At 36.2% G+C, this 26,992-nt stretch overlaps 1 protein-coding gene across 3 annotated transcripts in view; it reads left to right on the top strand.

Moving 5' to 3' along the window:
* The window catches only part of ZNF567 (zinc finger protein 567), a 28,054-nt gene extending 2,265 nt beyond the window's left edge, over window positions 1-25,789 (top strand). For all 3 annotated transcript variants that reach the window (XM_061174089.1, XM_061174090.1, XM_061174091.1), the window contains exons 3-6: window positions 1,320-1,393; window positions 19,645-19,771; window positions 20,040-20,126; window positions 24,004-25,789. In XM_061174089.1, the coding sequence (XP_061030072.1) occupies window positions 1,385-1,393; window positions 19,645-19,771; window positions 20,040-20,126; window positions 24,004-25,724 (1,944 nt within the window). In that variant the 5' untranslated portion in view covers window positions 1,320-1,384 and the 3' untranslated portion in view covers window positions 25,725-25,789. The remainder of the gene's footprint in view (window positions 1-1,319; window positions 1,394-19,644; window positions 19,772-20,039; window positions 20,127-24,003) is intronic.
* Window positions 25,790-26,992: the final 1,203 nt, after the last annotated feature.

Below are 26,992 nucleotides of genomic sequence, written 5' to 3'. Positions count from 1 at the left end.
TTATTTTAGAATGAGGGACAATTGAAAGATTGTTTTGCCTACCATCTTTGGGACATCTGCTGAGTCTGAGGCACAAAAATTTCTAAGTTACCATCCTGTTCAAAACAATGACAACAGTTAGAAAACTCAGAGGTTTGTTGGAAAAGACATTAACAAATCAATAGGTTTCATATATGTGTCTTTGCGTATGTGTATATATGCATCAAAAAACTATGCAAAGTTGCCAGTGGCCATCAAAATATAAGATACAAAAGACAGCATGATGTATAAAAAAAATTTTGATGTTCCTAAGGGACTCAAAAATTAAAGACTTAAATAAAAGGACCAGGGACACATGATAAATTGTCAAAACTCCCTAACATTTCATGGAGTTTCATTAAAATTTCAGTAAAATTTTTTAACTTTCTGAAGTTCTTAGGAGAAAATGAACAAGGCAGAAATTGTTAAAGAAAAATAATGAAGGGGGAAGTAAGCCTACCTGATACTAAAATATGTTTTAAAACTATAATAACTGCAGAGTAATCCTGGTAATTAAATGAACAGATCAGTGGAACTAAATACGAAGTCCAGATACACTCAAATATATAAAGGAAATAAAGTGTATGATAAAGAAAAACTATAACAAATTATTTTAAGTAATTACAGAATTAATTTCCTTCCTTTAAAAAAGATCTAATATCAATCCAGAAAATAAAAATAAGTTAATAGAAAAGTGAAAAAATTGAGACCTTTCACAGACAAGAAACTAAAGATGGATGGCGGTGGTGGCTGCCGTGGGGAGTTGGCTGCCTGGCTTGGCCTGGCTTTTATTTAAAAAACAAACAAAAATTAAGGTGCTTTTTAAACTTGTGAATAGAAGCTTATCTTCTCTCATAATAAGAAAAATAAGAACTAGAATCACAGTGTATACCTTGGTAAGCATCAGGAAGTTTGTATCAGTGGTACTCATGAGGGTATGGAGTGACAAGAATTTTCACGTATTGCTGCTCATGATGTAAATGGTAGAGCCTTAATAGAGAACAGCTTGGAAGTAGTTAATAATAGTAGGCAGGATAGGAGAGAAAAGATAGTGCTAGAGAGGTGGGGGCTTGCCCAAAATCTAACCCATTGCCCCAGGAGCCTGTATCTCTGGCTTTGGGGATAAAGTCATTTTTGTCTAGCTTATTCTCCCCCCGTATTGGTGTGGGGTGTATAGAGTGGACAAGCACCAAAGCAAGGGAAATGGAGTCAATCTTGAGTCAATCTCGTAAGTCATAAGAGAGCTTAAAAGCATGTGTAGTGGCATGTGGCTTCTTTTCATCTTGGTTTTGCCTTCTTAGGAACCGCCCCTTTTCTAAAGAGGAGCCCAAAGGAAGACCGGTCATCTCTTGCAGATCTCAAAACCATGGCTCAGGTGAGGTGATGGTTCCTTTCTCCTTTCTGAAATAGTTTTTTGTTGTTGTTTTTAAGAATATTTGAGCATTTCCCTTTCTTGTACTAAAATCCTCCTGTTTATCTTCCCCTTCAGGAAAGCAGTCCCCACTTGTTCCCATATTGGTCAGATAAGCTTTTACCTTCCACGAGTGCTCCTTCTAATTTTAAGCAGTGTTCACACATTAAGTGGGTATAATCATTCAACATCTTTTCTCAGTGTTCTCCCAGAAGCAGTGCTAGAACAAAAATGCATTTCCTCAAATTAAATGAGAATATATTACTTCATGAACCTGTCGTGCAAAGATAAAAACAGTCAAGATGGAGATGGAATTGATAGATTGCTATTAGTTAAGTGGCAAGAAGTCCTGTCTTGAGGCTTTGAGACTAGAGCTATGCTTTGGCAGATTGTACAAAAACCAAGAATCCTGTATTTCTCCTCTCCGCTCCTTGAGTTCTGCTCATAGCTGCTAATAATTCCTAAAAATCTGTGGTATGTATTATAGATTTATTCCTATTTTTAAATTTCTTCTAATTTTATGTTCAGATGCAAGAGAAGTAAATGAATATACTTAGATCACCATACTGAACTAGGAGTGTAACTCATGAAGTAGTCTGCTCTTGATTTCAAAGACATTATTCTGGTTCTTTCTTTCAGAAAATTCATCTTTATACCTGGACCTCTTTTTTTTTTTTTTTTTAATTTTTATTGGAGTATAGTTGATTTACAATGTTGTGTTAGTTTCAGGTGTACAGCAAAATGAATCAGTTATACATATACATATATATAGCCACTCTTTTTTTAGATTCTTTTCCCATATAGGCCATTACAGAGTACTGAGTACAGTTCCCTGTTCTATACAGTAGGCTCTTATTTGTTATTTTATGTATAGTAGTGTGTATATGTCAGTCCTAATCTCCCAATTTATCCCTCCCCCCTTATCCCCTGGTAACCATAAGTTTATTTTCTGTATCTGTGACTCTACTTCTGTTTTGTAAATAAGTTCATTTGTACCCTTTTTTTAGGTTCCACCTATAAGCGATATCATATGATACTTGTCTTTCTGTGTCTGACTTACTTCTCTCAGTATGACAATCTTTAGGTTCATCCATGTTGCTGCAAATGGCATTATTTTGTTCTTTTTTATGGCTGAGTAATATTCCATTGTATATATTGGACCTCTTAAATACTGGTGTTCTCCAGATTCTGTATCGGTTCTCTTCACTGTATAGTCTCCTGTTCTTATTCACAATCTACCACCATTATTCTAATGATGCTCAAATAATTTTAATCCTAAATCTCTGTTGTGGGTGTCAAAACTGTATCCAACCTCCAACTGGATATCACCACCTGTGTCTTCCACAGATACTTCAGGCACATGCCCAAGATTTACCTTATTATCTCCTACCATTCTAGTCTTTTTTTTCCCCTCTCAATCTGCTTATGGGCCCAGCCCCTACCCACCTGCTAACACAGCTAACTTGAGAAGTGTCTCTTTTCCACTGCACGACCATTTAGTAGTGAATCTTATTCCTTATATTTCAGTTCCCTTTATCTCCACTGATATCATCATGGGTGTCTCTCTCATACTGGTAACTTATCTTCCCATTTAACACCTTTGCTCCTTTTCCAATCCTCCAAGTGCTCACCCCAGTGCTCCCTTATGGATGTTTGTGTTGCTTACACTTTTCTGTTTGTGTGTGTGTGTGTGTGTGTGTGTGTGTGTGTTTTAAAATATACATGACATAAAATTTTATCATTTTAACCATCTCTAAGTATATAATTCAGTTCCATTAAGTACATTCACAATGTTGTATAACCATCACCAGTATCTATTTCCAGAACTTTTTCACATCCCAAACAGAAACTCTGTACCAATGACATTAAACAATTAGCTCTTATCTTACAGTTTTCATAGAATTAGACCCAAAGCACATTAGAAGAATGTTTAAGACAATCTATTAGGGGAGAGGAAAATATTAAAATATGCATTAATAGTTTAAATTCAAGAATAGTAATCAATAATGATAATATAGTTTTCTAATTCATGAATATGAGGCACATCTCCTTTTATTTAGATCTTTAAATTCTCTGAGTAATGTTTTGTTGTTATCAGTGTACCAATCTTGCAAATGTTTGTTATATTAATACCTAGGTTTTTTTTATGCTATTGTAAATACTATTCATTTTTATTTCAAATTCCCATTGTTTATTGCTAGTATATGAAAATGCAATTGATTTTTTTATATTAACCTGCATTCTCTCTAAACTTATTCTAGTAATTTTTTGGTAGATTCTTTAGGATTTTCTACATAGATAATCATGTCATATGTGAATAATTACTGTTTTCCTTCTTTCTTTCCAATATGTATTCCTTTTATTTCTGTCTTTCTTTATTTACTACATTGTCTAGAACCTTCAGTGCAAGGTTGAATATAAGCGGTGAGAACAAACATTTATGCCTTATTCCTGACTGAGGGGAAAAGCATTTAGTCTTTGACAAAGTGTACCATTAGTGACAATTTTTACTTAGATGCTCTTTATCAGATTATCAGGTTGAAGAAGTTCTAGTTTGCGGATCATTCTTATCACAAATGGGTGTTGAATTTTGTCAAAAGTTTTTTTGCATCTGTTGGTTTTTCTGCATTATGTGGCTTTTCTCCTTTTTAAATTAACATGGTGAGTTATATTGATTGATTTTGAAGTGCTAAACCAGCTTATCCCTAGGATAAACCCCACTTGGTCATGATAGATTCTTTTTTCATATATTGCTTGATGAATTTACAAGTTTTTCTTGTAATATCTTTGTCTAGTTTTGGTATCAAGGTAATGCTGTCTTACAGAATGAGTTGGGAAGTATTCTCTCCTTTTATTTTCAGGAAGAATTTGTGTAGAGCTGCTGTTATTTCTTCCTTCAGTGTTTGTTAGAATTCACCAGTGAAGCCATCTGAGCCTGGAGATTTCTTTGTGGGAAGGTGTTTAACTAGAAGTTCAATTTCCTTAATACAACTATGGCTATTCATGTTATCAATTTTTTTTTTCTCTTCAGTGAGCTTTTATAATTTGTGTCTTTCAAGGAATTGTCCATTTCATCCAAGTTATAAAATGTATAGGCACAAAGTTGTTCAAAAATCTACTCTTTTTATCCTCTTGATGTTTGTACAGTTTGTAGCAGTGCCATTGATTCATTCCTGTTATTGGTAATTTGTGACTCACCTTTTTCCTTGGTCAGTTGGCTAGAGGTTTATCGATTTCACTGATCTTTTCAAAGTACCAACTTTCGGTTTCATTGATTTCCTCCATTATTTTTCTGTTTCCTGTTTCTTCATTTCTGCTCTTATATTTTTATTTCCTTTCCTTTTCATTACTTTGGGTTTAATTAACTCTTTTTCATGTTTTGTATATGGGAGCTTATATCATTGATATGAGACTTATTTTTTCCAACAGAACATTTAATGCTATAAATTTCCCTCTAACAAATTTAGACATGTTGTATTTTCATTTTCATTCAGTTGAAAATATTTTCTAATTTCTCTCATGATTTCCTTTTTGACCCATTGGTTGTTTAGAGGAAGTGTGTTTAATTTTCAAATATTGGGATTTTCCAGATAGCTTTCTGTCATTGATTTCTAGTTTAATTTTGTTACAATCAGGGAACATGCTGTATATGATTTCATTCTTCTTAAATTTATGGAGACTTTTTTTGTACCACAGATTATAGTAGCATCTGATGGATGTTCTGTGTGCACTTGTAGAGAATGTATATTCTAGTGTTATTGGATGGAGTATTCTCTAAATAATCAGGTCAAATTGGTTGATTAGGATGGTAAAGTCTTCTGTATCCTTATTGATCTTTCAGTCTATTTGTTATAGCAATGACAGAGAAGAAAGTCAAAATCTTAAATTGTAATTGTGGATTTGTCTATTTTTCCTTTTCAGTTCTATCAGTTTTTACTTAATATATTTTGAGGTTCTGTTTTTAGGTGTATTCACATTTAGGATTGTTATATCTTCTCATGAATTGACCCCCTCTATCATTATAAAATACCTTACTTGGGACTTCCTTGACGGTCTGGTGGCTAAGACTCCACGCTTCCAGTGCAGGAGACACGGGTTTGATCCCTGGTTGGGGAACTAAGATTCCCACACCCTGCACAGTGCGGCCAAAAATAAATAAGTAAATATAAATAAAATAAAATGCCTTGCATAATCCCTGATAATATTCTTTGTTCTGAAATCTATTTTGTTTGATACTATTGTAACCATTCTGGTGTTCTTATGATTAGTGTTTATTTTTATGTTTTTGTTGGCTGTGTTGGGTCTTCGTTGCTGCGTGTGGGCTTTCTCTAGTCGCAGCCAGCAGGGGCTACTCTTCATTGCAACATGCGGGCTTCTCATTGCAGTGGCTTTGCTTGTTGCAGAGCACAGGCTCTAGGTGCGCATGCTTCAGTAGTTGCAGCACGTGGGCTCAGTAGTTGTGGCGCGCAGGCTCTAGAGCTCAGGCTCAGTAGTTGTGGCACATGGGCTTAGTTGCTCCATGACATGTGGGATCTTCCCAGACCAGGGATTGAACCCGTGTCCCCTGCATTGGCAGGCAGATGGATTCTAAACCACTGTGCCACCAGGGAAGTCCCTATTTTTAATTTTTAATTTTAATTAATGTAAAATGAATTAATTTTAATTAATTAATTTCCAAAAAAATGTCTTAAATGTCTTTTAATCTAGAGCATCTCCCTCCGTTTCTTTCTTGGTTTTTTTTAGTTGCAGTGTAGTTGATTTTACAACATTACATACATTTCAGATGTACAACATGGTGATTCACAGTTTTAAAAGGTTAAACTCCATTTATAGTTATTACAAGTATTGGCTATAGTCTGTGTGCTACACAATATATCCTTGTAGCTTATTTATTTTATACCTAGTAGTTTGTACCTCTTAATCCCCTACCTCTATCTTGTTCCTCCCTCCTCCCATCTCCCCACTGGTATCCGCTAGTTTGTTTTCTCTGTCTGTGAGTCTTGTTTCTGTTTTGTTGTATACATTCGTTTTATTTTTTAGATTCCACGTATACATGATAATGTACAGTGTTTGTCTTTCTCAGTCTGACTTGCTTCACTGAACATAATACTCTCCAAGTCCATCCATATTGTTGCAAATGACAAAATTTCATTCTTTTTTATGGCTGAGTAATATTCCAGTGTGTGTGTGTGTGTGTGTGTGTGTGTGTGTGTACACACCACATCTTCTTTATCCATTCATCCGTTGATGGGCACCTAGGTTGCTTCCATATCTTGGCTATTGTAAGTAATGTTGCTGTGAACATTGGGGTGCATGTATCTTTTCGAATTAGCATTTTTATTTTTTTCAGATACATACCGAGGAGTAGAATTGCTGGGTCGTGTGGTAGTTCTATTGATAGTTTTAGTTTTTGTTTTTCCTAGTGGCTGCACCAATTTACATTCCCACCAACAGTGTATAAGGGTTCCCTTTTCTCCACACCCTTGCCAACATTTGTTGTCTGTGGTCTTTTTGATGATAGCCATTCTGACAGGTGTGAGGTGATTGATATCTCATTGTGGTTTTGATTTGCATTTCTCTGATGTTAGTGATTGTGAGTATCTTTTCATGTGCCTGTTGGCCATCTCTGTGTTTTCTTTGGAAAAATGTCCATTTAACCTAATGCCCATTGTTTAATTGGTTTTGTTTTTGTTTTTGTTTTTTTTTGATATTGAGTTGTATGAGCTGCTTATATTTTGGATATTAACCCCTTATTGGTCATATCATTTGCAAATATTTTCTCCCATTCTGTAGGTTGCCTTTTCATTTTGTTGATGGTTTCCTTTGCTGTGCAAAAGCTTTTAAAGTTTAATTACGTCCTGTTTGTTTATTTTTACTTTTGTTTCCTTTGACTTAGGAGACAGATCCAAAATAATATTTCTACAAATTATGTCAGAGTGTTTTTCTGCCTATGTTTTCTTCCAGGAGTTTTATGGTTTTAGTCTTACATGTAGGTCTTTAATCTATTTTGAGTTTATTTTTATATATGGTGTTAGAAAATATTCTAATTTCATTCTTCTACACATAGCTGTCCAATTGTCCCAGCAACCCTTACTGAAGAGACTGTCTTTTCTCCATTGTATATTCTTGCCTCCTTTGTCATAGATTAATTGACCATAAGTGCATGGGTTTATTTCTAGGCTCTCTATTCTGTTCCATTGATCTGTGTGTCTGTTCTTATGCCTGTAGCATACTGTTTTGATTACTGTGTTTGTAGTATAGTCTGAGGTCAGGGAGTGTGATACCTCCAGATCTATTCTTCTTTCTCAAGATTCTTTTGGCTATTCGAGGTATTTGTGTTTCCATACAGTTTTAAAATTATTTATTCTAGTTCTGTGAAAAATGCCATTGGTATTTTTTTTTTTTTTTTTTGGCTGCGCCACACAGCATGTGGGATCTTAGTTCCCTGACCAGGGATCAAACCTGCACCCCCCTGCGTTGGAAGCACAGAGTCTTAACCATTGGACCACCAGGGAAGTCCCGCCATTGGTGTTTTGATAGGGATTGCATTGAATCTGTAGATTGCCTTGGGTAATATGGTCATTTTAACAATATTAATTCTACCAGTCCATGAACCTGGTACACCTTTCAACCTGTTTCTGTCATCTTCGATTTCTTTCATCAGTGTCTTAATAGTTTTTCAAATACAGGTCTTTTACCTCCTCAGGTAAGTTTATTCCTAGGTATTTCATTCTTTTTGATGTGATTGTAAGTGGAATTATTTCCTTAATTTCTCTTTCTGGTAGTTCATTGTTAGTGTGTAAAAATGCAACAGATTTCTGTATATTAATTTTGTATCCTGCAACTTTACCAAATTCATTGATGAATTCTAGTAGTTTTTTGGTAGCGTGTTTAGGATTTTCTATGTATAGTATCATGTCATCTGCAGTGACAGTTTTACTTCTTCCTTTCCAATTTGGATTCCTTTTCTTTCTTTTTTTGTCTGATTGCTGTGGCTAGGACTTTCAATACCATGTTGAATAAAAGTGGGCATCCTTTTCTTGTTCCTGATCTTAGAGGAAATGCTTTCAGCTTTTCACCATTGAGAATGATGTTTGCTATGGGCTTATCATATATGACTTTATTATGTTGAGGCATGTTCCCTCTATACCCACTTTCTTGAGAGTTTTTTTTTTTTATCATAAATGGATATTGAATTTTGTCAAAAGCTTTTTTTTGCATCTATTGAGATGATCATATGGTTTTTATTCTTCAGTTTGTTAATGTGGTATATCACATTGATTGATTTACGAATATTGAACCATCCTGGCATCCCTGAGTTAAATCCTACTTGGTTATGGTGTATGATGCTTTTAATGTATTGTTGAATTCAGTTTGCTATTATTTTGTTGAGGATCTTTGTATCTGTGTTCATCAGTGTTATTGGCTTGTAATTTTCTTTTTTTTGTGATGTCTTTGTATAGTTTTGGTATTGGGGTGACACTGCCTTATAGAATCAGTTTGGAAGTGTTCATTCCTTTGCAATTTTTTGGAATAGTTTGTGAAGGATATGTGTTAACTCTTCTTTAAATGTTCGTTAGAATTCACCTGTGAAGCCATCTAGCCTTGGAATTTTGTTTGTTGGGAATTTTCTTATTATTGATTCAGTTTCATTACTGGTAATTGGTCTGTTCATATTTTCTATTTCCTGGTTCAGTCTTGGGAGATTGTGCATTTCTAAGAATTTTTCCATTTCTTTTAGGTTGTCCATTTTATTGGCATAGAGTTGTTCGTAGTAGTCTCTTATGAGTCTTTGTATTTCTGTGATGTCAATTGTAACTTCTTTTTCATTTCTGGTTTTATTGATTTAGACCCTCTCTTTTTTCTTGATGAGTCTGTCTAAAGGTTTATCCATTTTGTTTATCTTTTCAAAGAACCAGATCTTAGTTTCATTGATCTTTTCTATTGTTTTTGTTTGTTTGTTTTTAGTGTCTATTTCATTTATTTCTGCTCTGATCTTTATGGTTTCTTTCCTTCTACTAACTTTGGCTTTTGTTTGTTCTTTTTTGGTTCCTTTAGGTGTAAGTTTAGGTTTCTTATTTGAGATTTTTCTTGTTTCCTGAGATAAGCCTGTATTGCTATATACTTCCCACTTAGAACTGTTTTGCTGTGTCCCATAGATTTTGGATCATTGTGTTTGTGTTTTAATTTGTCTCCAGGTATTTTTTAAATTTCCTCTTTGATTTTTTTCACTAATCCATTGGTTGTTTAGTAGTATATTATTTAGTCTCCACGTTTTTGTGTTTTTTGCAGTTTTTTTTCTTGTAGTTGATTCCTAATCTCATAGCATTGTGGTCAGAAAAGATGCTTGACATGATTTCAATTTTCTTAAAGTTACCATGACTTGTTTTGTGGCCTATGATGTGGTCCACCCTGGAGAAATGTTCCATGTGCATTTGAAAAGAATGTGTATTCTGCTGCTTTTGGATGGAATGTTCTGTGTATATCTGTTAAGTCCATGTGGACTAATGTGTCATTTAAAGCCCTTGTTTTCATATTGATTTTTTTTCTTTGTATAGACACGTTGGTGTATGTTAAAATACCCTACTATTATTTTGTTACTGTCAGTGTCTCCCTTTATATCTTAATATTTGCTTTATATATTTAGGTCCTCCTATGTTGGGTGCATGTATTTTTACAATTATTACATCTTCTTGGATTGATCCCTTGATTATTATGTTTTGTCTCTTATAACACCCGTTGTTTAAAAGTCTATTTTGTCTGATATAAGTATTGCCACCTCAGCTTTCTTTTGATTTCCATTTCCATGAATGCCTTTTTCCATCTCATGTTCAGTCTGTGTCTTTATATCTGAAGTGAGTCTCTTGTAGGCAGCATATACACAGGTCTTGTTTTGTATCCATTCAGCCACTCTGTCTTTTGATTGGAGCATTTAATCCATTTACATTTGAACTAATTATTGATATGTTCAATATATGTTCTCGTTGCCATTTTGTTAATTGTTTTGGGGTTGCTTTTGTAGTTCTTTTTTGTTCCTTCTTCTTATCTTCTCTTGTGATTTGGTGACTATCTTTAATGTTATGTTTGGATTCCTTCCTCTTTTTTGTGTGTGTATCTATTATGGATTTTTGGTTTGTGGTTACCGTGAGGTTTCTATATAGCAATATATGTACGTGTATGTGTATATATATATGTATATATGTATATGTGATTGTTTTAAGTTGCTGATCTCTTAATTTCAAATGCATTTTAACAACCTTGCATTTGTTCTCTTCTCCTCTCACAATTACTGGTTTTGACATTATATTTTACTTTTTTTTTGTTTTGGATATCCCTTAACTGCTTATTGTGGATATAGATGATTTTACTACTTTTGTTTTAATCTATTAGCTTTGTGCATGGACGGTTTAATACCTTTACTGTATGAGAGTTTTCCTTTCGTAATTTTCATGTTTCTAGTTGTGGTCTTTTCTTTTTTGCTTAGAGAAGTCCCTTTAACATTTCTTGTAAAGCTGTTTTGGTGGTACTGAACTCTTAGCTTTTCCTTGTCTGTAAAACTTTTGCTCTCTTCACTAAATTTGAACAAGAGCCTTGCCAGGTAGAGTATTCTTGGTTGTAGCTTTTTCCCTTTCATCAGTTTAAATATATCGTGCCACTCCCTTCTGGCCTGCAGAGTTTCTGCTGAAAAGTCAGCTGATAGCCTTATGGGAGTTCCCATGTGTGTAACTTGTTGCTTTTCCCTTGCTGCTTTTAATATTCTCTCTTTATCTTTAATTTTTGCCATTTTCATTACAGTAAGTCTTGGCGTGTTCCTCTTTTGGCTGATCCTGTTTGGGACTCTCTGTGCTTCCTTGACTAGGATGTCTGTTTCCTTTCCCAAGTTAGGGTAATTTTCAGCTATTATATCTTCAAATATGTTGTTAGCCCCTTTCTCTATTCTCCTTCTGGGGTGCCTGTAATGTGAATATTAGTGTCCTGATGTTGTCTCAGAGGCCTCTTAAACTGTCCTCATTTCTTTTCATTCTTTTTTCTTTTTTCTGTTCAGTGGCAGTGATTTCCACTACTCTGCTTAAAGCTCACTGATCTGTTCCTCTGTATCATTTAGTCTACTGTTGATTCATTCTACTGTATTTTACATTTCATTTATCATATTCATCATCTCTGTTTGGTTGTTCTTTATATTTTCTAACACTCTGTTAAAGACTTCTAATTTCTCACTCTATGCATCCATTCTTCTCCCGAGTTTTTCATCATCTTTATGATCAGTACTTTGAACTCTTTCTCAGGTAAATTGCCTAACTCCCCTTCACTTAATTCTTCTTCTGGGGTTTTATCTTGTTCCTTCATTTGGAACATGTTCCTCTCTCACCTCATTTTACCTAACTTGCTGTTTTTATTTCTGTGTATCTGGTAGTTTGGTTACCTTTCCCAACCTTGGAGAAGTGCCCTTTTGTAGATGTCCTGTGTGTCCCAGCAGTGCACGCCCATCTTATCACCAGAGCTGTATGCTCTAGGGTGCCCCCTGTTGGGTTGCATGGGTCCTTCTGTTGTGACAGATTGCTTACTGTGGGCGGTCTTGTAGGCTTGGTTGGCCTCCGTTCTGGTTGGTTGCCAGGCTTTGCCTTGTGCAGGGACTGCTGGCCGCTGGTTGGTGGGGCAGGTCTTAAGGCAACTGGCTGGGAAACCCCAGGTGACCCCAGGGCTAGTGCTAGCTCACTGGTGGGCAGAGTCCAGGAGACCCTGGGGCTGGTGTCCACCATTGGTGGGTGAAGCCAGGTCCTGGGGTCTGGCAGCTGAGCCCAGGGGTCCCAGAACTGGTGTCTGACCACTGGTGAGAGGGGCCATTTTCTGACACTGCAGCATGAGGCATGTCCCAAAGTTTGTGTTGGCCTGCTAGTGGGTGGGGTCAGAGCCCAGCCAGTCCCAGGGTAGGTGCTGGCCTGCTGGTGGGTGGGCTGGGTCTACAGGCTACAGGGCTGTGGTTGTCCAACTGATGTCCACCTGCTGGTGGTTGAGACTGGTCCCAACTCCAGAGCAGGCTCACTGGTGTGTGGGACCATGGATTCTGGGGCTGATGCCTGCCCACTGGTGAGTGGAGCAGGGTCTGGTTGCAGGGCCCTGGGGGCCCTGATTCTAGTGCCTGCACACTGGTGTGTGGGGCCAGGTCCTGGGACCTCTGGTGGGCAGGACTATGTCCAGGGTCGGCTGTGGGGTTAGGAGGTCTTGAGGCAGCCTGTCTGCTAGTGGGTGGGGCTTTGTCCCTACCAAGTTAGTTGCTTGTCTTGAGGCATCTATTTACTAGGACCTTTGGGCTGCTGGGTGGAGGATGGGTCCTGAGGCTGATAAGCTAGAGGGAGGAATCCAAAATGGAGGTTGCTAGCACAGTGTCTGCATTGTAGAACAAGCTCCCCAAAATGGCTGCCACCAGTGTCTTGTCCCTAGGGTGAGCTGTAATTGCCTCTGGCCTCTTCGGGAGACTCTCCGAGATGAGCAGATAGGTCTGACCCAGGCTCCTTTCAAATTACCACTTGGTTCCTGGAGCATGTGAGATTTTTGTCTGTGCCTTTAAGAGTGGAGTCTCTATTTCCCCTAGCCCTCTGGGACTCCTGAAAGTAAGCCCCACTTGCCTTCAAAGCCAAATGTTCTAGGAGCTTGTCTTCCCGGCACAAGACCCCTGGGGCGGGGGAGTCTGATAATGGGGCTCAGATCCCTCACTCCTTGGGGAGAGCTTCTGCAATTATAATTAGTCTCCCATTCATGGGTCGCCTACCTGGGGGTCTGGAACTTGACTACATCACAACCTCACTCCTACACATCTTGTCGTACCTTCTTTATCTGTAGATCTTTTCTTGTAGGTGCCAGTCATTTTCACTGATGGTTGTTTTGTAAATAGTTGTAATTTTGGTGTGCTTGTGAGAGGAGGTGAGCTCAATCAAGGTCTTTCTATTCTGCCATGTTGGCTGATCTCTTTCAATTAGTATTTACATAGTATACCTGTTCTCCATTCTTTATACTTTAACCTACCTATGATTTAATATTTAGAATGAGTCTGTTACAGAGAGTATATATTTGGGCATTACTTTTACCTCCAGTCTGATACTCTACCTTTTTTGGGGTGGGGGGGCGGGGCTGTACCACATGGCTTGTGGGATCTCAGTTCCCCAACCAGGGATTGAACTCAGGCCATGGCAGTGAACGCCCAGGATCCTAACCAGGTAACTCCTGATACTGTACCTTTTAATTAGAGTTTTTAGTCCATTTTCATTTAATGAATTATCAGTAAGTTGTGTTTAAATATACCATCTTGCTATTTTTTTGTTTTCCCGTTTGTTTTTTGATTCTTGTCCCTGTTTTTCTTTTGTTTACTTTTTGTTTTTTGGCTGCATTGGGTCTTAGTTGTGGCATGCGGGATCTTTGAGGCATGCGGGATCTTTTGTTGTTGTTGTTGTGGCGTATGGGCTCTTTGTTGTGGCACATGGGCTTCTCTCTAGTTGTGGCGCATGGGCTCCAGGGTGTGTGGGCTCTCTAGTTGTGGTGCACGGGCTCCAGAGTATGTAGGCTCTGTAGTTTGCAGCACACAGGCTCTCTCATTGAGGTGTGCAAGCTCAGTAGTTGTGGCACACGCAGGCTTCGTTGCCCCGCAGCATGTGGGATCTTAGTTCCCCAATCAGGGATCGAACTCATGCCCCCTGCATTGGAAGTGGACTTCACTGGACCACCAGGGAAGTCCCTCAGTATCTTTAATAGTTAAGGGTTTTCAGATTTTTTTCTTTTGGTAACATGTTTTTTAAGTTAAAATATTTGTCCATTTCATCTACATTGTCTAATTTATTGCCTTTAATTTGTTTATAATTCTCTCTTATCTATTTAATATCTGTAGGATCTGATAATGGCCATGTGTAACATCCCTCTTTATTTCTTAATCCATCTAACTAGAGGTTTCACATTTTATTGACACTTTCAAGGATTTGGCTTTAGGTTTCATTGATTTTTCCCTATTGCTTATTTATTTTCTATTTTACTGATTTTTCCTTTTTTCCTAACTATTTCCTTTACTTGCTTTCGGGTTAGTTTAACTTATTCTTTTTTAAAGCTTCTTAAGATAAAAGTTTAAATAATTGATATTAAATCTTTCTTGTTTTCTAATATAAGCATTTAAACTTATAAGTTTCTCTTTTAGCCTATTCTAATTGCATCTTCAAAATTGATCTATTTGCATTTAGTTTAATATATTTTATGAAAAAAATTTTTTTTATTTTTCTTTGACCCTAAATTGGTTACTTGGAAGTGTATTGTTTAATTTCCAAACATTTGGGGCTTTTCTAGATATGCTATTTTTATTGATATCTGATTTAGTTCATGTGTAGTCAGAAAAGATACTTTGTATGATTTGTCTTAAATCTGTTGAGACTTTTTTGTGTTCTATCTTGGTGCATAGTCCATTTACTCTTGAAAAAAATGTGTTGTGAAATTATTGAAAGTGGTGGTCTAAATATCAAATGCATTAGGTGTCAGTATTCTTTAGAGATTCTAAATCTCTACAGGTTTTCCCCCTTTTGTCTAGTTCTCTCAGTTACTGACAAACATTAACACCAACCATGATTTTAGACTTTTTAAAATCTCATTTTACTTTTGTCAATTTTTGCCTCGTGTTTTGAAACTGTTATTTAAGTACATATACATTTGTAGTTGCTATATTTTCCTCATGTATTTACTCTTATTATCAGGAAATGTTCTTCTTTGTCTGTAGTGGTAATACTCCTCAGCTTCCTTTACTATAGCCCCATCAGCTTTCCCATGTTTAATGTTTTTATGTTTTTTTCCCATCCTTTTATTTTAAACCTATTTGTGTCTATGGTATTTAAAGTATGTCTCTTGAAGACAGAATATATTTTGAGTCTTGGTTTTTTATACATTTTAATAATCTCAGTCTTTTTGTTGGAGTGTTTAGTCCTGTAGTTAGAGTTAGGGCTGCCATTTCACTCTTTGTTTTCTGATTGCCTAACCTGTTTTATTTTAATCTTTTAACTATACTTTATATTTTAGTGCAGTTTTAGGTTCGGACAAAATTAAGCAGAAAGTACAGAGAGTTTCCATTTATGCCCTTACCCCCTGACACATGCATAGCTTTCCCTACTATCAGTATCTTACACCAGAGTGGTATGTTGTTAAAGTCAGTGAACCTACATTGATACATCATTATCATCCAAAGTCCATAGTTTATATTAGGGTTCATTCTTGGTTATATATTCTATGGATTTTGACAAATATATAGTGACATGTATCTACCATTATAGTATTATACAGACTAATTTCACTGCTCTAAAAATCCTCTGTGCTCTGCCTGTTCATCTCTCCCTCTCCTCTATAATATGTGGCAATGGCAACCACTGATCTTTTTTTTTTTAATTTTTTTTATTTTATTTTTATTTTTGGCTGCGTTGGGTCTTCGTTGCTGAGCTCGGGCTCTCTCTAGTTGCGGCAAGCAGGGGCTACTCTTCGTTGCGGTGCACGGGCTTCTCATTGCGGTGGCTTCTCTTGTTGCAGAGCACGGGCTCTAGGCGCGTGGGCTTCAGTAGTTGTGGTGCACGGGCTCAGTAGTTGTGGTGCACAGGCTCAGTAGTTGTGGTGCACGGGCTTAGTGGCTCATGGGCTTAGTTGCTCATGGGCATCCACACGGCATGTGGGATCTTCCCAGACCAGGGCTCGAACACATGTCCCCTGCATTGGCAGGCGGATTCTTAACCACTGCACCACCAGGGAAGTCCCACCACTGATCTTTTTATCATCGCCATAGTTTTGCCTTTTCTAGAATGTTATATAGTTAAAATCATATATTATGTAGCATTTTCAGACTGGGCTTCTTACATTTAATAATATGCATTTAAGATTACTCCTAACCTGTTTTTGTGCATCTGTTCCTATATCCTGTTTTATTTTGTGTCAAGCAATACATTTTCATAATTAATTTTTATTTCTCTGTTGAGTTTGTAGTTATATCAGTTTGCATTATTTTTTTTGGTTGCTTTAGGGATTACAGTATGCATCTTTAACTTATCATGTTTTACTTAGAGATAGTACTGAATTACTTAAGGTAAAATATGTCAACTTGCAACATTGTATTTTCATTTACTGGCTTCCCCGTGGTTTGTTTTTTTGTTTGCCATGTATGTGATATTTATATTTGTAATAAATGGTGTTAGAATGCCTACTTTAAACCAAGGGTCTACAGCCCAAAGGCTAAAAACAGTCTGCTATGTGTTTTTGTATAGATTGTGAGTTTAAAATAGTTACAGTTTAAATGTTTGAAAAAGTGTAAAATCAAAATATTTCTGACCTACATAATCAAAATATTTCTCACCTATATAAGTTTTATGAAATTTAAATCTCAGTGTCCATACATGAAGTTTTATTGAAACACAACTTTGCTCATTCATTTTATATACTGTCCATGGTTGCATTCATACTAAAACAGCAGAAAGTGTTCACCAACCCCTGCTTGAAACACTCATGTTTTTTAAATAAGGAAGGAAATGAATATTTATAGTCTTTTATATACAAATTTTCTTAACCTCTTCATTCTTTCCTAAAGACCTTGTTTATCATCTGATGTCATTTTTACCTTCAGCCTGAAAACCTTCCTTTACCATTTTTGATGGTACAGTTTTGCTAGTGATGAATTCTCTCAGATTTTTTCTGAAAGTAGCTTTATGTTGACTTTATTTTCAGTAGGTAGTTTTGCTCAGTACAGAATTCTTGGTTGATGTTCTCTTTGGCTTTTAGCAGTTTGATTAGGATTTCCTGAGTGTGGTTTTCTTTTGTTTTTATCCTTTTGGGGTTCATTAAGCTTTTTCAATATGTAAGTTAAGTTTTTGCTTACTTTGAATGTGTTAGGCCATTATTTCCTTAAAAATTATTCAGACCCTTTTTTTTTCCCTATTTTTCTGGGACTCCAATTACACCTCTGTTGGATTACTTTGAAATTGACCCACTGCTCTCTGTGAGTGTATTCATTTTTTTCTTTTTCTTTCCCTTTCTATTCAGATTGATTAATTTCTGTTGATCTAGTTATATATAGGCATACCTAATTTTATTATGCTTTTATTTCACTTTGCAGATATTTCATTTTTTACAAATTGAAGGTTTGTAGCAATGCTGAGTTTAACGCAAGTCTATTGGTGCATTTTTCCAACAGCATTTGCTCACTTCATGTCTCTGTCACATTGGCTATTCTTCAGTATTTCAAACTTTTTTGTTATATTTGTTGTCATCTGTGATCAGTGATCTTTGATGTTAGTATTGCAAAAAGATTACAACTCGCTAAAAGCCCTGGTGATGATTAGCACATTTTAGCCGTAAAGTATTTTTTAATTAAGGCATGTTCATTGTTTTTTAGACATAATGCCATTGCACATTTAATAGACTACAGTATAATGTAAATGTAGCTTTTATATGCACTGGGTAACCAAAAAATTCGTGCAACTCGCTTTATTGCAGTGGTCTAGAACTGAATCTGCAATATCTCTGAGGTATGCCTGTATTTACAAGGTTACTGACTGCTCTTTTTTCTATTTCTAGTCTGCTACTGAGCCTACATAGTGAATTTTTCATTTCAGTTACTGTACTCTAGAATTTTCACTTCATGCTTTTTTAGCAGTTTATGTTTCAAGATTCCATGCCAGGTTTTTCATTTCTTCTTTGGACACATTTAGAACAGCTGTTTTGAAGCCTTTGGGGCAAAATCCAATACCTGGGTCCACTAGAAATTAGTTTCCATGAACTTTTTCTGAATATGGGTCATATTCCCTCTTTTTCTGTTTTGTTTTGTTTACATGTCTAATTTTTGCTAGAAACCAGAATGTCATGAGTAATATGTTATAGTAATCTGAATTCTGTATGTCTGTTTTTCTGAGGATTATTGTTTTTTGTTGTTGTTCTAGCAGACGATTAACTTGCTTGGAATCAAACTTCAAACTCTGCCCTCCCTGCCCCTCCACTTCCACCCCAAGTGTGAAGCAGCTGATAGCTAGGTCCCTTAAGCTTCCACCTGCTGCTTTTTACCCTGGTCCCATGATAGGAGGTAGATTCCCACTGTGTTCATGTACTTTAGCTCTCAAAGAATTTGGTATATATTTATACTTAGATTTGGGGGCTGACTTTCTGCAGTTCTCTTTCTTTCAGTGTTTCACCCCTTATACTTCCTGCTGCTTTTTGTTAGCTCCAGCTTCTGACACCTCAGTCCAATAAGGCTTCAGTTTTCTTCTGCTTAAGCTATGAGCAGGTTGTGGAATGCTGTTAATCAAAAATGCAGAAATCTCCAAATCTCACTAGGTACACTTCTGTTTTTCAAAACTCTTTTCTGGTGTCTTTCTGTTTGCTCTTTGCTAAGCCTCCTGTTATCTCTCTAACAATTGCTTAGTTTAACTATCAACCTGGAGTTATGGCAGAGTTTATACTCAGATTTGGGGTCTCATTTTTCCTGTAGTTCTTTCACTTCCAGAATTTATCGCTAAATCTCCAGCTCATCTGCCAGCCCTCAATTCTGTCCCCTGTCACCTTTGAGGAAGCTCTTCACCTGAAGAGCTATGGGCTTTGGGGTACCTTCATGCAAAAAAGCCACAAACCTAACAATTCTTACTCATTGCTGAACTCTCCTCCAATTTTTGCTTGTCCAATTCACTCTATTATTACTGGATGCCCAAAGTCATTCCCATGCATTTTAAAACTATATTCTTCCTGCATAACACATTAATCTTAAAGAGGAAAAAATTTACTTCCTCAGTGAAGCCTGAAAAATTGTTCTGCCCTTGTAATACACTGTTATCTTGTACATACTTCTGTTATAGTACCCATAACACCTTCTTGTAGATTTGTGTTGACACATACTTTCTTGAAGGTATGTGTTACATGCTTTGAGGTTGTAACTTCTTGTGAACAGGGACAGCGTTTTGTATATCTTGGCACCCTAGTAAACTAGCCCAATTTGAGGTTACGAAGTGACTTCACAATAAACATTTTTAGAATGAGTTATTAAATAAATTTGGTGGCAAGTACTTCTACCTTGATTTTTGTTTCCCTTACTATTTAAATCACAAAACAAGAAAAATGGTAGGCATTCTTTACAAGTTCCATAAGAATGCCACAAAGGAACAGGATCAAAACTAGTCCCCAATTTTTCGTCAATTTGTTCTGATCACAGTTCCAAACCATTACAGGGATCAGTGTCATTCAAAGATGTGACTGTGGACTTTAGTCAGGAGGAGTGGCAGCACCTGGATCCTGCTCAGAAGATGCTATACATGGATGTGATGTTGGAAAACTATTGCCACCTCGTTTCTGTGGGTAAGAAAAACTCTCTTTGAAACTTTCAGTAGCATGCATTTCCTTTCAAGTTGCCTAAAATATGTGTGATCTTGATTTCAGGGATAAGAGGTGATGCATTCTTTTTGGTTGACAGAAAGGATGATTGTGTCTTCACTTGCATAGTGCAAGGTGTTAAATTTACTGTTACACAAAGGAGTATCTTAATTTGCAGTACTGAAAATTACCTTATTGATTTTTCAAAGGTATTGACGCCTAAGCAACTTAATCCAAATCTTCCCTTAATCAGGGTGTCACATGACCAAGCCTGACGTGATCCTCAAGTTGGAACGAGGAGAAGAGCCATGGACATCGTTTACAGGTCATACCTGTTTAGGTGAGTTTCTGACTCTCAGGCAGATGAAATCTAGTGGAAAATAAATTTAAAGTGGTCATGTGGTGGGTGACACCTTTGAAATATTTTGGTAGTGTCTTTTTAAAGGTTCCTAACCATTGAAATGACTATTGTGCCTGCAAAAAATTTAAATCACTTTCAAATGTCACTCTCCCTATATAATAGACTTTCTTACTTTGCTTGGTGTTATCAAAGATAGTTGCCACTCTTAATCAAAATTAAGTCTTCCTTCTTTTAGATCTTTTTCCTTCCTTCTTATAGATCTTTTTTCTTGATTTGTATCCTTTTTTAGCTTTCTAGGTCCCTTATCTTTTAGCCATTGAATAGATTTCTTTTAGGCATTTTAAAATCTATCTTTAAGAAAGAAAAAATTCGGGGCTTCCCTGGTGGCGCAGTGGTTGAGAATCTGCCTGCCAATGCAGGGGACATGGGTTCGAGCCCTGATCTGGGAAGATCCCACATGCCGCGGAGCAACTAGGCCCGTGAGCCACAACTACTGAGCCTGCGCGTGTGGAACCTGTGCTCTGCAACAAGAGAGGCCGCGATAGTGAGAGGCCCGTGCACCGCGATGAAGAGTGGCCCCCACTTGCCCCAAGTAGAGAAAGCCCTCGCACAGAAACGAAGACCCAACACAGACTAAAATAAATAAATAAATAAATAAATTTTAAAAAAGAAAAAAGAAAAAAATTCTTGGCTAATATTTCTCTTCTTAGTTGCTTTTTCTTTCCCTTTCTTTTACAGTATTTCAGATTTGTTTGCTATGCTAACTCTAAGTTCCCATTCTCACCATGAGTCTAGCTATTAATTTTAAAGCTCACTCGTCTTGGCGCAGACTGATAATTCCACAGTTACCATTTTCTTCCATTAAACTTCCATGGTTCATTGTTATACGGCTGATCATCTTTCCTGAAATCATCCCTTGGTTTGGGTAAAACACTGAATCATTCTTATCCTGATTCTCTAAGTGATTATTTATTTCCAACTTAGTCTGTTTTTTTTACCACTCTGGCCATATTGCCTGGAACAGTGCTTCATACATAATAGTCACACAACTTTTTTTTTTTTAATGTATATTGTTTCATTGGACTCTCAGTCTTATTTCTCTAATTTGTCCTCAAGAGATCTACCTTTCAATTATAGTAGTCTCATCCACTCTCAGAACTTAAGCTCCTTGTTTTATGTGGAGAACCTCTAACACCAACATACTTGGCACAGTCCTCCCACCTTCACTCTAGTCCTTCACAAGTTCTGCACTATGATGCCTCACCTGTTTTGTGATAATAAGTTGAAAATGAAAATCACCAACTTTCCTAGCTCTTAAATTCTTTCCCATTAACTATTTCCAAATTATTTTGTTCCTGCCATGATACCAACTTGACTGTCTCTGTCATAATCTCTTGTGGATCTCTTCACAAGTTGTGTTTATCAGCCCGTGAAATATATTTACATCCTCCCATATTTTTATTTTTTACTCACATCATACAAAATGACAACTACCTTATTTCATGTCTTGTATATGGTAATTACAATTTGTTTTTGCTATAATTTTTGTTCTAATTTTTTCAATTTATATTGTTACTTTCCTGACAAGCTATATCATCACTTGTTCCCCACTACTTATTATTATAGGAAATTGAAATTTTCCTTCATACAAGGACTACCATAATAAGCTCTCATCTGGTCTTTTCAACTTTATTTCTCTCTTTTGTGGAAAATGCTTGCTAATTTCCACTTCATCTAGTCTCCTAAATGTTCTCTATACATGTAGGGTCTGTCATGATGTCTGTACTTTTCATTGTGTTCACCCTTCCGTATAGTGTATATCTTTGACGTCTTGAGATTTCTTCTCCTTTCTATTTCTTGACTACTCCCCAACATATCCACCTTTCCTTTTTCTGAATTTCCATGCTGCTTACTAACTGTAACACACACACAGCTCTTGGATGTTATATAATTTGATACTTGATTGTACATGGTTTATGCTTAAGGATTCTTTCTTTCAAAGATAAGATCCTCTGTATCTTCTTTGCCATAGTATACAACATTTTAAGTAGTCAGTAGTTGCTTCATTTTCTGTTTATGGAGCTATACAGGGGAGATCTCTTTTTCCTCCATTCATAAAGTATGTACTGATAAGTCCTTTCAGAAGTACTTGCTCAGGCCATGGCTCTGTACATTCTGATTCAAATGGTTGGATTCTAACAAACACTACCTATCTATGATATGCAGTGTTAATGTAAACTCAGAACAGTACAAAGGCGATAACCAATAAAGTATTCCTTTATGAGAAAGGATTACTGTCAAAGTCTGCATTTTTCATGAAATATTTATGACACAGTGTAAGCTTGTAAAAAGATTTGTTAAAATTCTTTTTCTAGACCATAGTTATTTTCAAGTTATAAAGAAATAATGAATAAAGTGGTGGTGGGATATATGTGAAGGGTTTTGATATCATGGAGTAGTAACATTTTCTTGAAGATTCTCTAAATATGATTAGAAATAAGACTGGAAGGCAAGTCAACTGATTAAAAGAACATGAGCAAAAGCATGTGATTAGGGATAAGGGAGGTATTTATAGGGCAGTAAATATTAGGTTTTGATTGTTATGGGTGAGATTTTTCAGATATGTGGATAACCCTGAAAACTTGTTTGAATATAAAAAGTAAGTCTAGGTAATGTAAAGTTTTGTTTACAGGAGAAATTCCTTGTATGTTAGTATTGTGGGTAATGGACTCAAGGAAGAAATAGGTTTTTGAACCTAGATTTAACATTGTTTCACTAGATGTGGATGATTGCAAAGCAAAAGAGTCAAATATAGTTCTAAATTTATAAGAGAAATAAAGGTTAAGATTAATGAGTGATTTAGGACCAGAGTGAACAATCTTTCTGGTCCCCTATATGGAAAACTGGAGTTAAGAATGTTACTGTATTGGGGAAAGACTTGAATCTTTCTTTAAACCTCTAAGTTAGCACTTAAAAAGAAGAATAGTTATAGTTAATGGTCATGAGAGTTTTGTTATTGAACAATTCTGAAAGAAAATAATAACAACAGCAACCTGAATACACTGGTGAACATACCCCTAGTCTGTTTTAAAGTTCCTGTTGGGAGTGTTTTCCTACTATTTCCCTCACAAGAAAAAATGATCCCCAGCTATATAGAGGATTATAAACACTAGGAAAATAGTTGATGCTTGGAAAGATTTATTGGTGGGTGTGTGGAAAGAGGGTGGTGGAACAACTTGGAAGTATTTTACCTCACAGTCTAGGGATGAATATTTAAAAGTATAGGCTCAGGGGGATTCCCAGGTGATCCAGTGGTTAGGAATCCACACTTCCACTGCAGGGGGCGCGGGTTCAATCCCTGGTCAGGGAACTAAGATCCCACATGCCACATGGTGCGGCATAAAGAAATAAAAGTATAGGCTCTGATCTGTGTCCTCCAAATGCCTTCCTCTAAAATTTTCCCTGAACAAACTTTTCTGATAATTTTTCTTGTTTATCCTACTTAAATCTTAATGCTCTTGAAAGGTTCACTTCATTGCCTCTGAATCCACCTATCCAAGCATGAATTCCTCTTCCACTATTCTTTTGTCTCTTCTCCTTACTGCTTCATGTGTTTGTTTCACTTTCTGTATGAAGTTCTGGTGCAAAATGCAAATGTTACTAGCGTTCATTACTTATTTTTCATCTTTTTCCACACTGAGGCAGAGTTTTTAATTTAGGTTCCATGTCTTTTCCCAGGCAAGGAATAATTTGTCGTTGGTCTTTTTTGGCCTCATGTACTAGACCCTATTACAATTCCTTTCCATAGCAAATATGTGAAGATTCACAAATTGTTATTAATTATATTCTTTCCTAGAAGAAAAGTGGAAAGCTGAAGACTTTTTAGTGAAATTCAAGGAACAACAAGATAAGTTTTCTAGATCAGTTGTATTAATCAACCACAAAAAACTGATTAAGGAGAACAGTAGTGCATATGAAAAGACATTTACTTTAAGCAAAAACCCTATTAATTCAAAAAACCTACCTCCTGAATATGACACTCATGGAAAGATTTTTAAAAATGTTTCAGAATTAATCATCAGTAATCTAAGTCCTACAAGAAAGAGACTTAGTGAGCATAATGGATATGGGAAGTCACTCCTCAATACTAAGGCAGAGACAGCTCACTCTGGAGTCAAATCCCATAATCAACATGGTAGGACTGTCAGTCATAATGAAATGATTATGCAATATCATGAGATAGAAACTCCAGCACAGTCATTTGGATATAATGACTGTGAGAAATCCTTCCTTAAAAAAGGAGGCCTAATTACACATAATAGAGCTTACAGAAGGGAAAAACCATCTGAATATAATAAAAGGAGAAGAACGACCAATATTGAAAAAAAGCATATATGCACTGAATGTGGGAAGTCCTTCTGCAGGAAATCAGTATTGATTCTGCATCAGGGAATTCACACAGAGGAGAAACCCTACCAATGTCATCAATGTGGAAATTCATTTAGAAGGAAATCATATCTCATTGATCATCAGAGAACTCACACTGGAGAGAAACCCTTTGTTTGTAATGAATGTGGTAAGTCCTTCCGCCTAAAGACAGCCCTCACTGATCATCAGAGAACTCATACAGGGGAGAAATCATATGAATGTCCACAATGTAGGAATGCCTTCAGATTGAAGTCACACCTCATTCGTCATCAGAGAACTCACACAGGAGAGAAACCATATGAGTGTAATGACTGTGGGAAGTCTTTCCGCCAGAAGACAACACTCTCCCTACATCAGAGAATTCATACAGGAGAGAAACCCTATATTTGTAAAGAATGTGGGAAGTCCTTTCACCAGAAGGCAAATCTTACTGTACATCAGAGAACTCATACAGGGGAAAAGCCCTATATTTGTAATGAATGTGGGAAATCCTTCTCCCAGAAGACAACCCTCGCTCTTCATGAGAAGACTCATAATGAAGAGAAACCTTATATTTGTAATGAGTGTGGAAAATCCTTCCGCCAGAAGACAACCCTTGTGGCACATCAGAGAACACATACAGGGGAAAAATCCTATGAATGTCCTCACTGTGGGAAGGCTTTTAGAATGAAGTCATACCTCATTGATCATCACAGAACTCACACAGGAGAGAAACCATATGAATGTAATGAATGTGGGAAATCCTTCAGTCAGAAGACAAATCTCAATCTACATCAGAGAATTCATACAGGAGAGAAACCCTATATTTGTAATGAGTGTGGGAAGTCTTTTCGCCAGAAAGCAACCCTCACTGTACATCAGAAAATACATACAGGGCAGAAATCCTATGAATGTCCTCAGTGTGGGAAAGCCTTTAGCAGGAAATCATATCTCATTCATCATCAAAGAACTCATACAGGAGAGAAACCATACAAGTGTAATGAATGTGGGAAGTGCTTCCGCCAGAAGACAAATCTCATTGTACATCAGAGAACTCACACAGGGGAGAAGCCTTATATTTGTAATGAGTGTGGTAAGTCCTTCAGTTATAAGAGAAACCTTATTGTCCATCAAAGAACTCACAAGGGAGAAAACATGGTAATGCAGTAATAAATGATGTGATTTCTTTGTGAAGCCTTTCTAAGTTATTGTAAAACTTTAGTTTTTTTAAAAAGCATGCTTAACATGTGAATAAAGTAATTTTAATCACAAATGTAATAATAATTATTAATTTAATGTACTATACCACATAACTATTTATCTACTGTTTACTAGCATATGAAATGGATATGATCATTGATATTGAACTCTTATCAGCAATGAAGCTAATTTTTTACGTTTTCAAGTTCTCCTGCTGACTCAGTTTATTTTTTTAAATTCTTATATAATACATGCAGAAGCAAGATACAAAATGGTTTTAAGCATCAGTCTCCATAAAAGGAAGAAATTTTGAAGTATATTTCTCATTGCACTCTGCAGAATAAAAGGTAGTTGTTACTTCCCCAAAGATTACCACTTCCCTGGCTTTTAACATGAAATAGTTTTTGCATGTCTTTAAACTTTATATATATTTTATTATACATTACAAATTCTTTTATGTCTTGTTTCACTCAACATTTTAAAGATTCATACATTATTGCATGTGGCAGTAGTGTATTCATTTTCATTCGTATACTCTTCCATTTTAAGAATATACTGTTATTTATCCTCTTGATGGATATTTGTATTTTTTATAATTTTGTGTTGTAATAAAAATACTGCTATAAATATTCTTGTATATGTGTGTGTGTGTATTTCTGTTGATTTTATATGAAGACTGGGATTACTCAGTCCCAGGGTATATGTAAAGTTTTTTCAGTTATGTTAGATACTGCCAAACATCTCTCAGACGTTTCTCAACGTGAGATGATTCAGTTTGGAGAGTAACAGCTCTGTAATTCAAGTGGAGAAAGGTCATTCAACTGGAGAATTCCTACTAAAAAAAATCCTTATAATGTTATAATTGTGAGAAGGCTGTTAGTCATGAATATATGAGTGTAATAAATGTAGAAAAACCTTAGCTGTGGCTTAAACCTTACACAAAATCAGAGAATTCATATTGGAGGGCATCCTACAGTTGTCATGATTATAGGGATACTTTTAGCAATAGCTTATGTCTTATTCACCATCAAAGTCTTTATACTAAAGAAAGGTTAAGAAGGAACATAGATGAATAAAATTTGGGAGTATAGGAGTCTATTCACTCTAATAGAATTATGAAAAATATATATATAAGTAAGCCGATGTATAATATAAGCTTATATAAAGTAAGCCTTTTATACCTTGATTTATCTCAGAGAAAATGTGGGTCTCGAAAATCCCAAATGAAAAATCACTGG

This window comes from Eubalaena glacialis, chromosome 18 (genome assembly GCF_028564815.1).
Source record: "Eubalaena glacialis isolate mEubGla1 chromosome 18, mEubGla1.1.hap2.+ XY, whole genome shotgun sequence".
Taxonomy (NCBI): domain Eukaryota; kingdom Metazoa; phylum Chordata; class Mammalia; order Artiodactyla; family Balaenidae; genus Eubalaena; species Eubalaena glacialis.
Note: the sequence above shows the minus strand (reverse complement) of the source record. Positions and strands in the feature narration are given on the sequence as shown.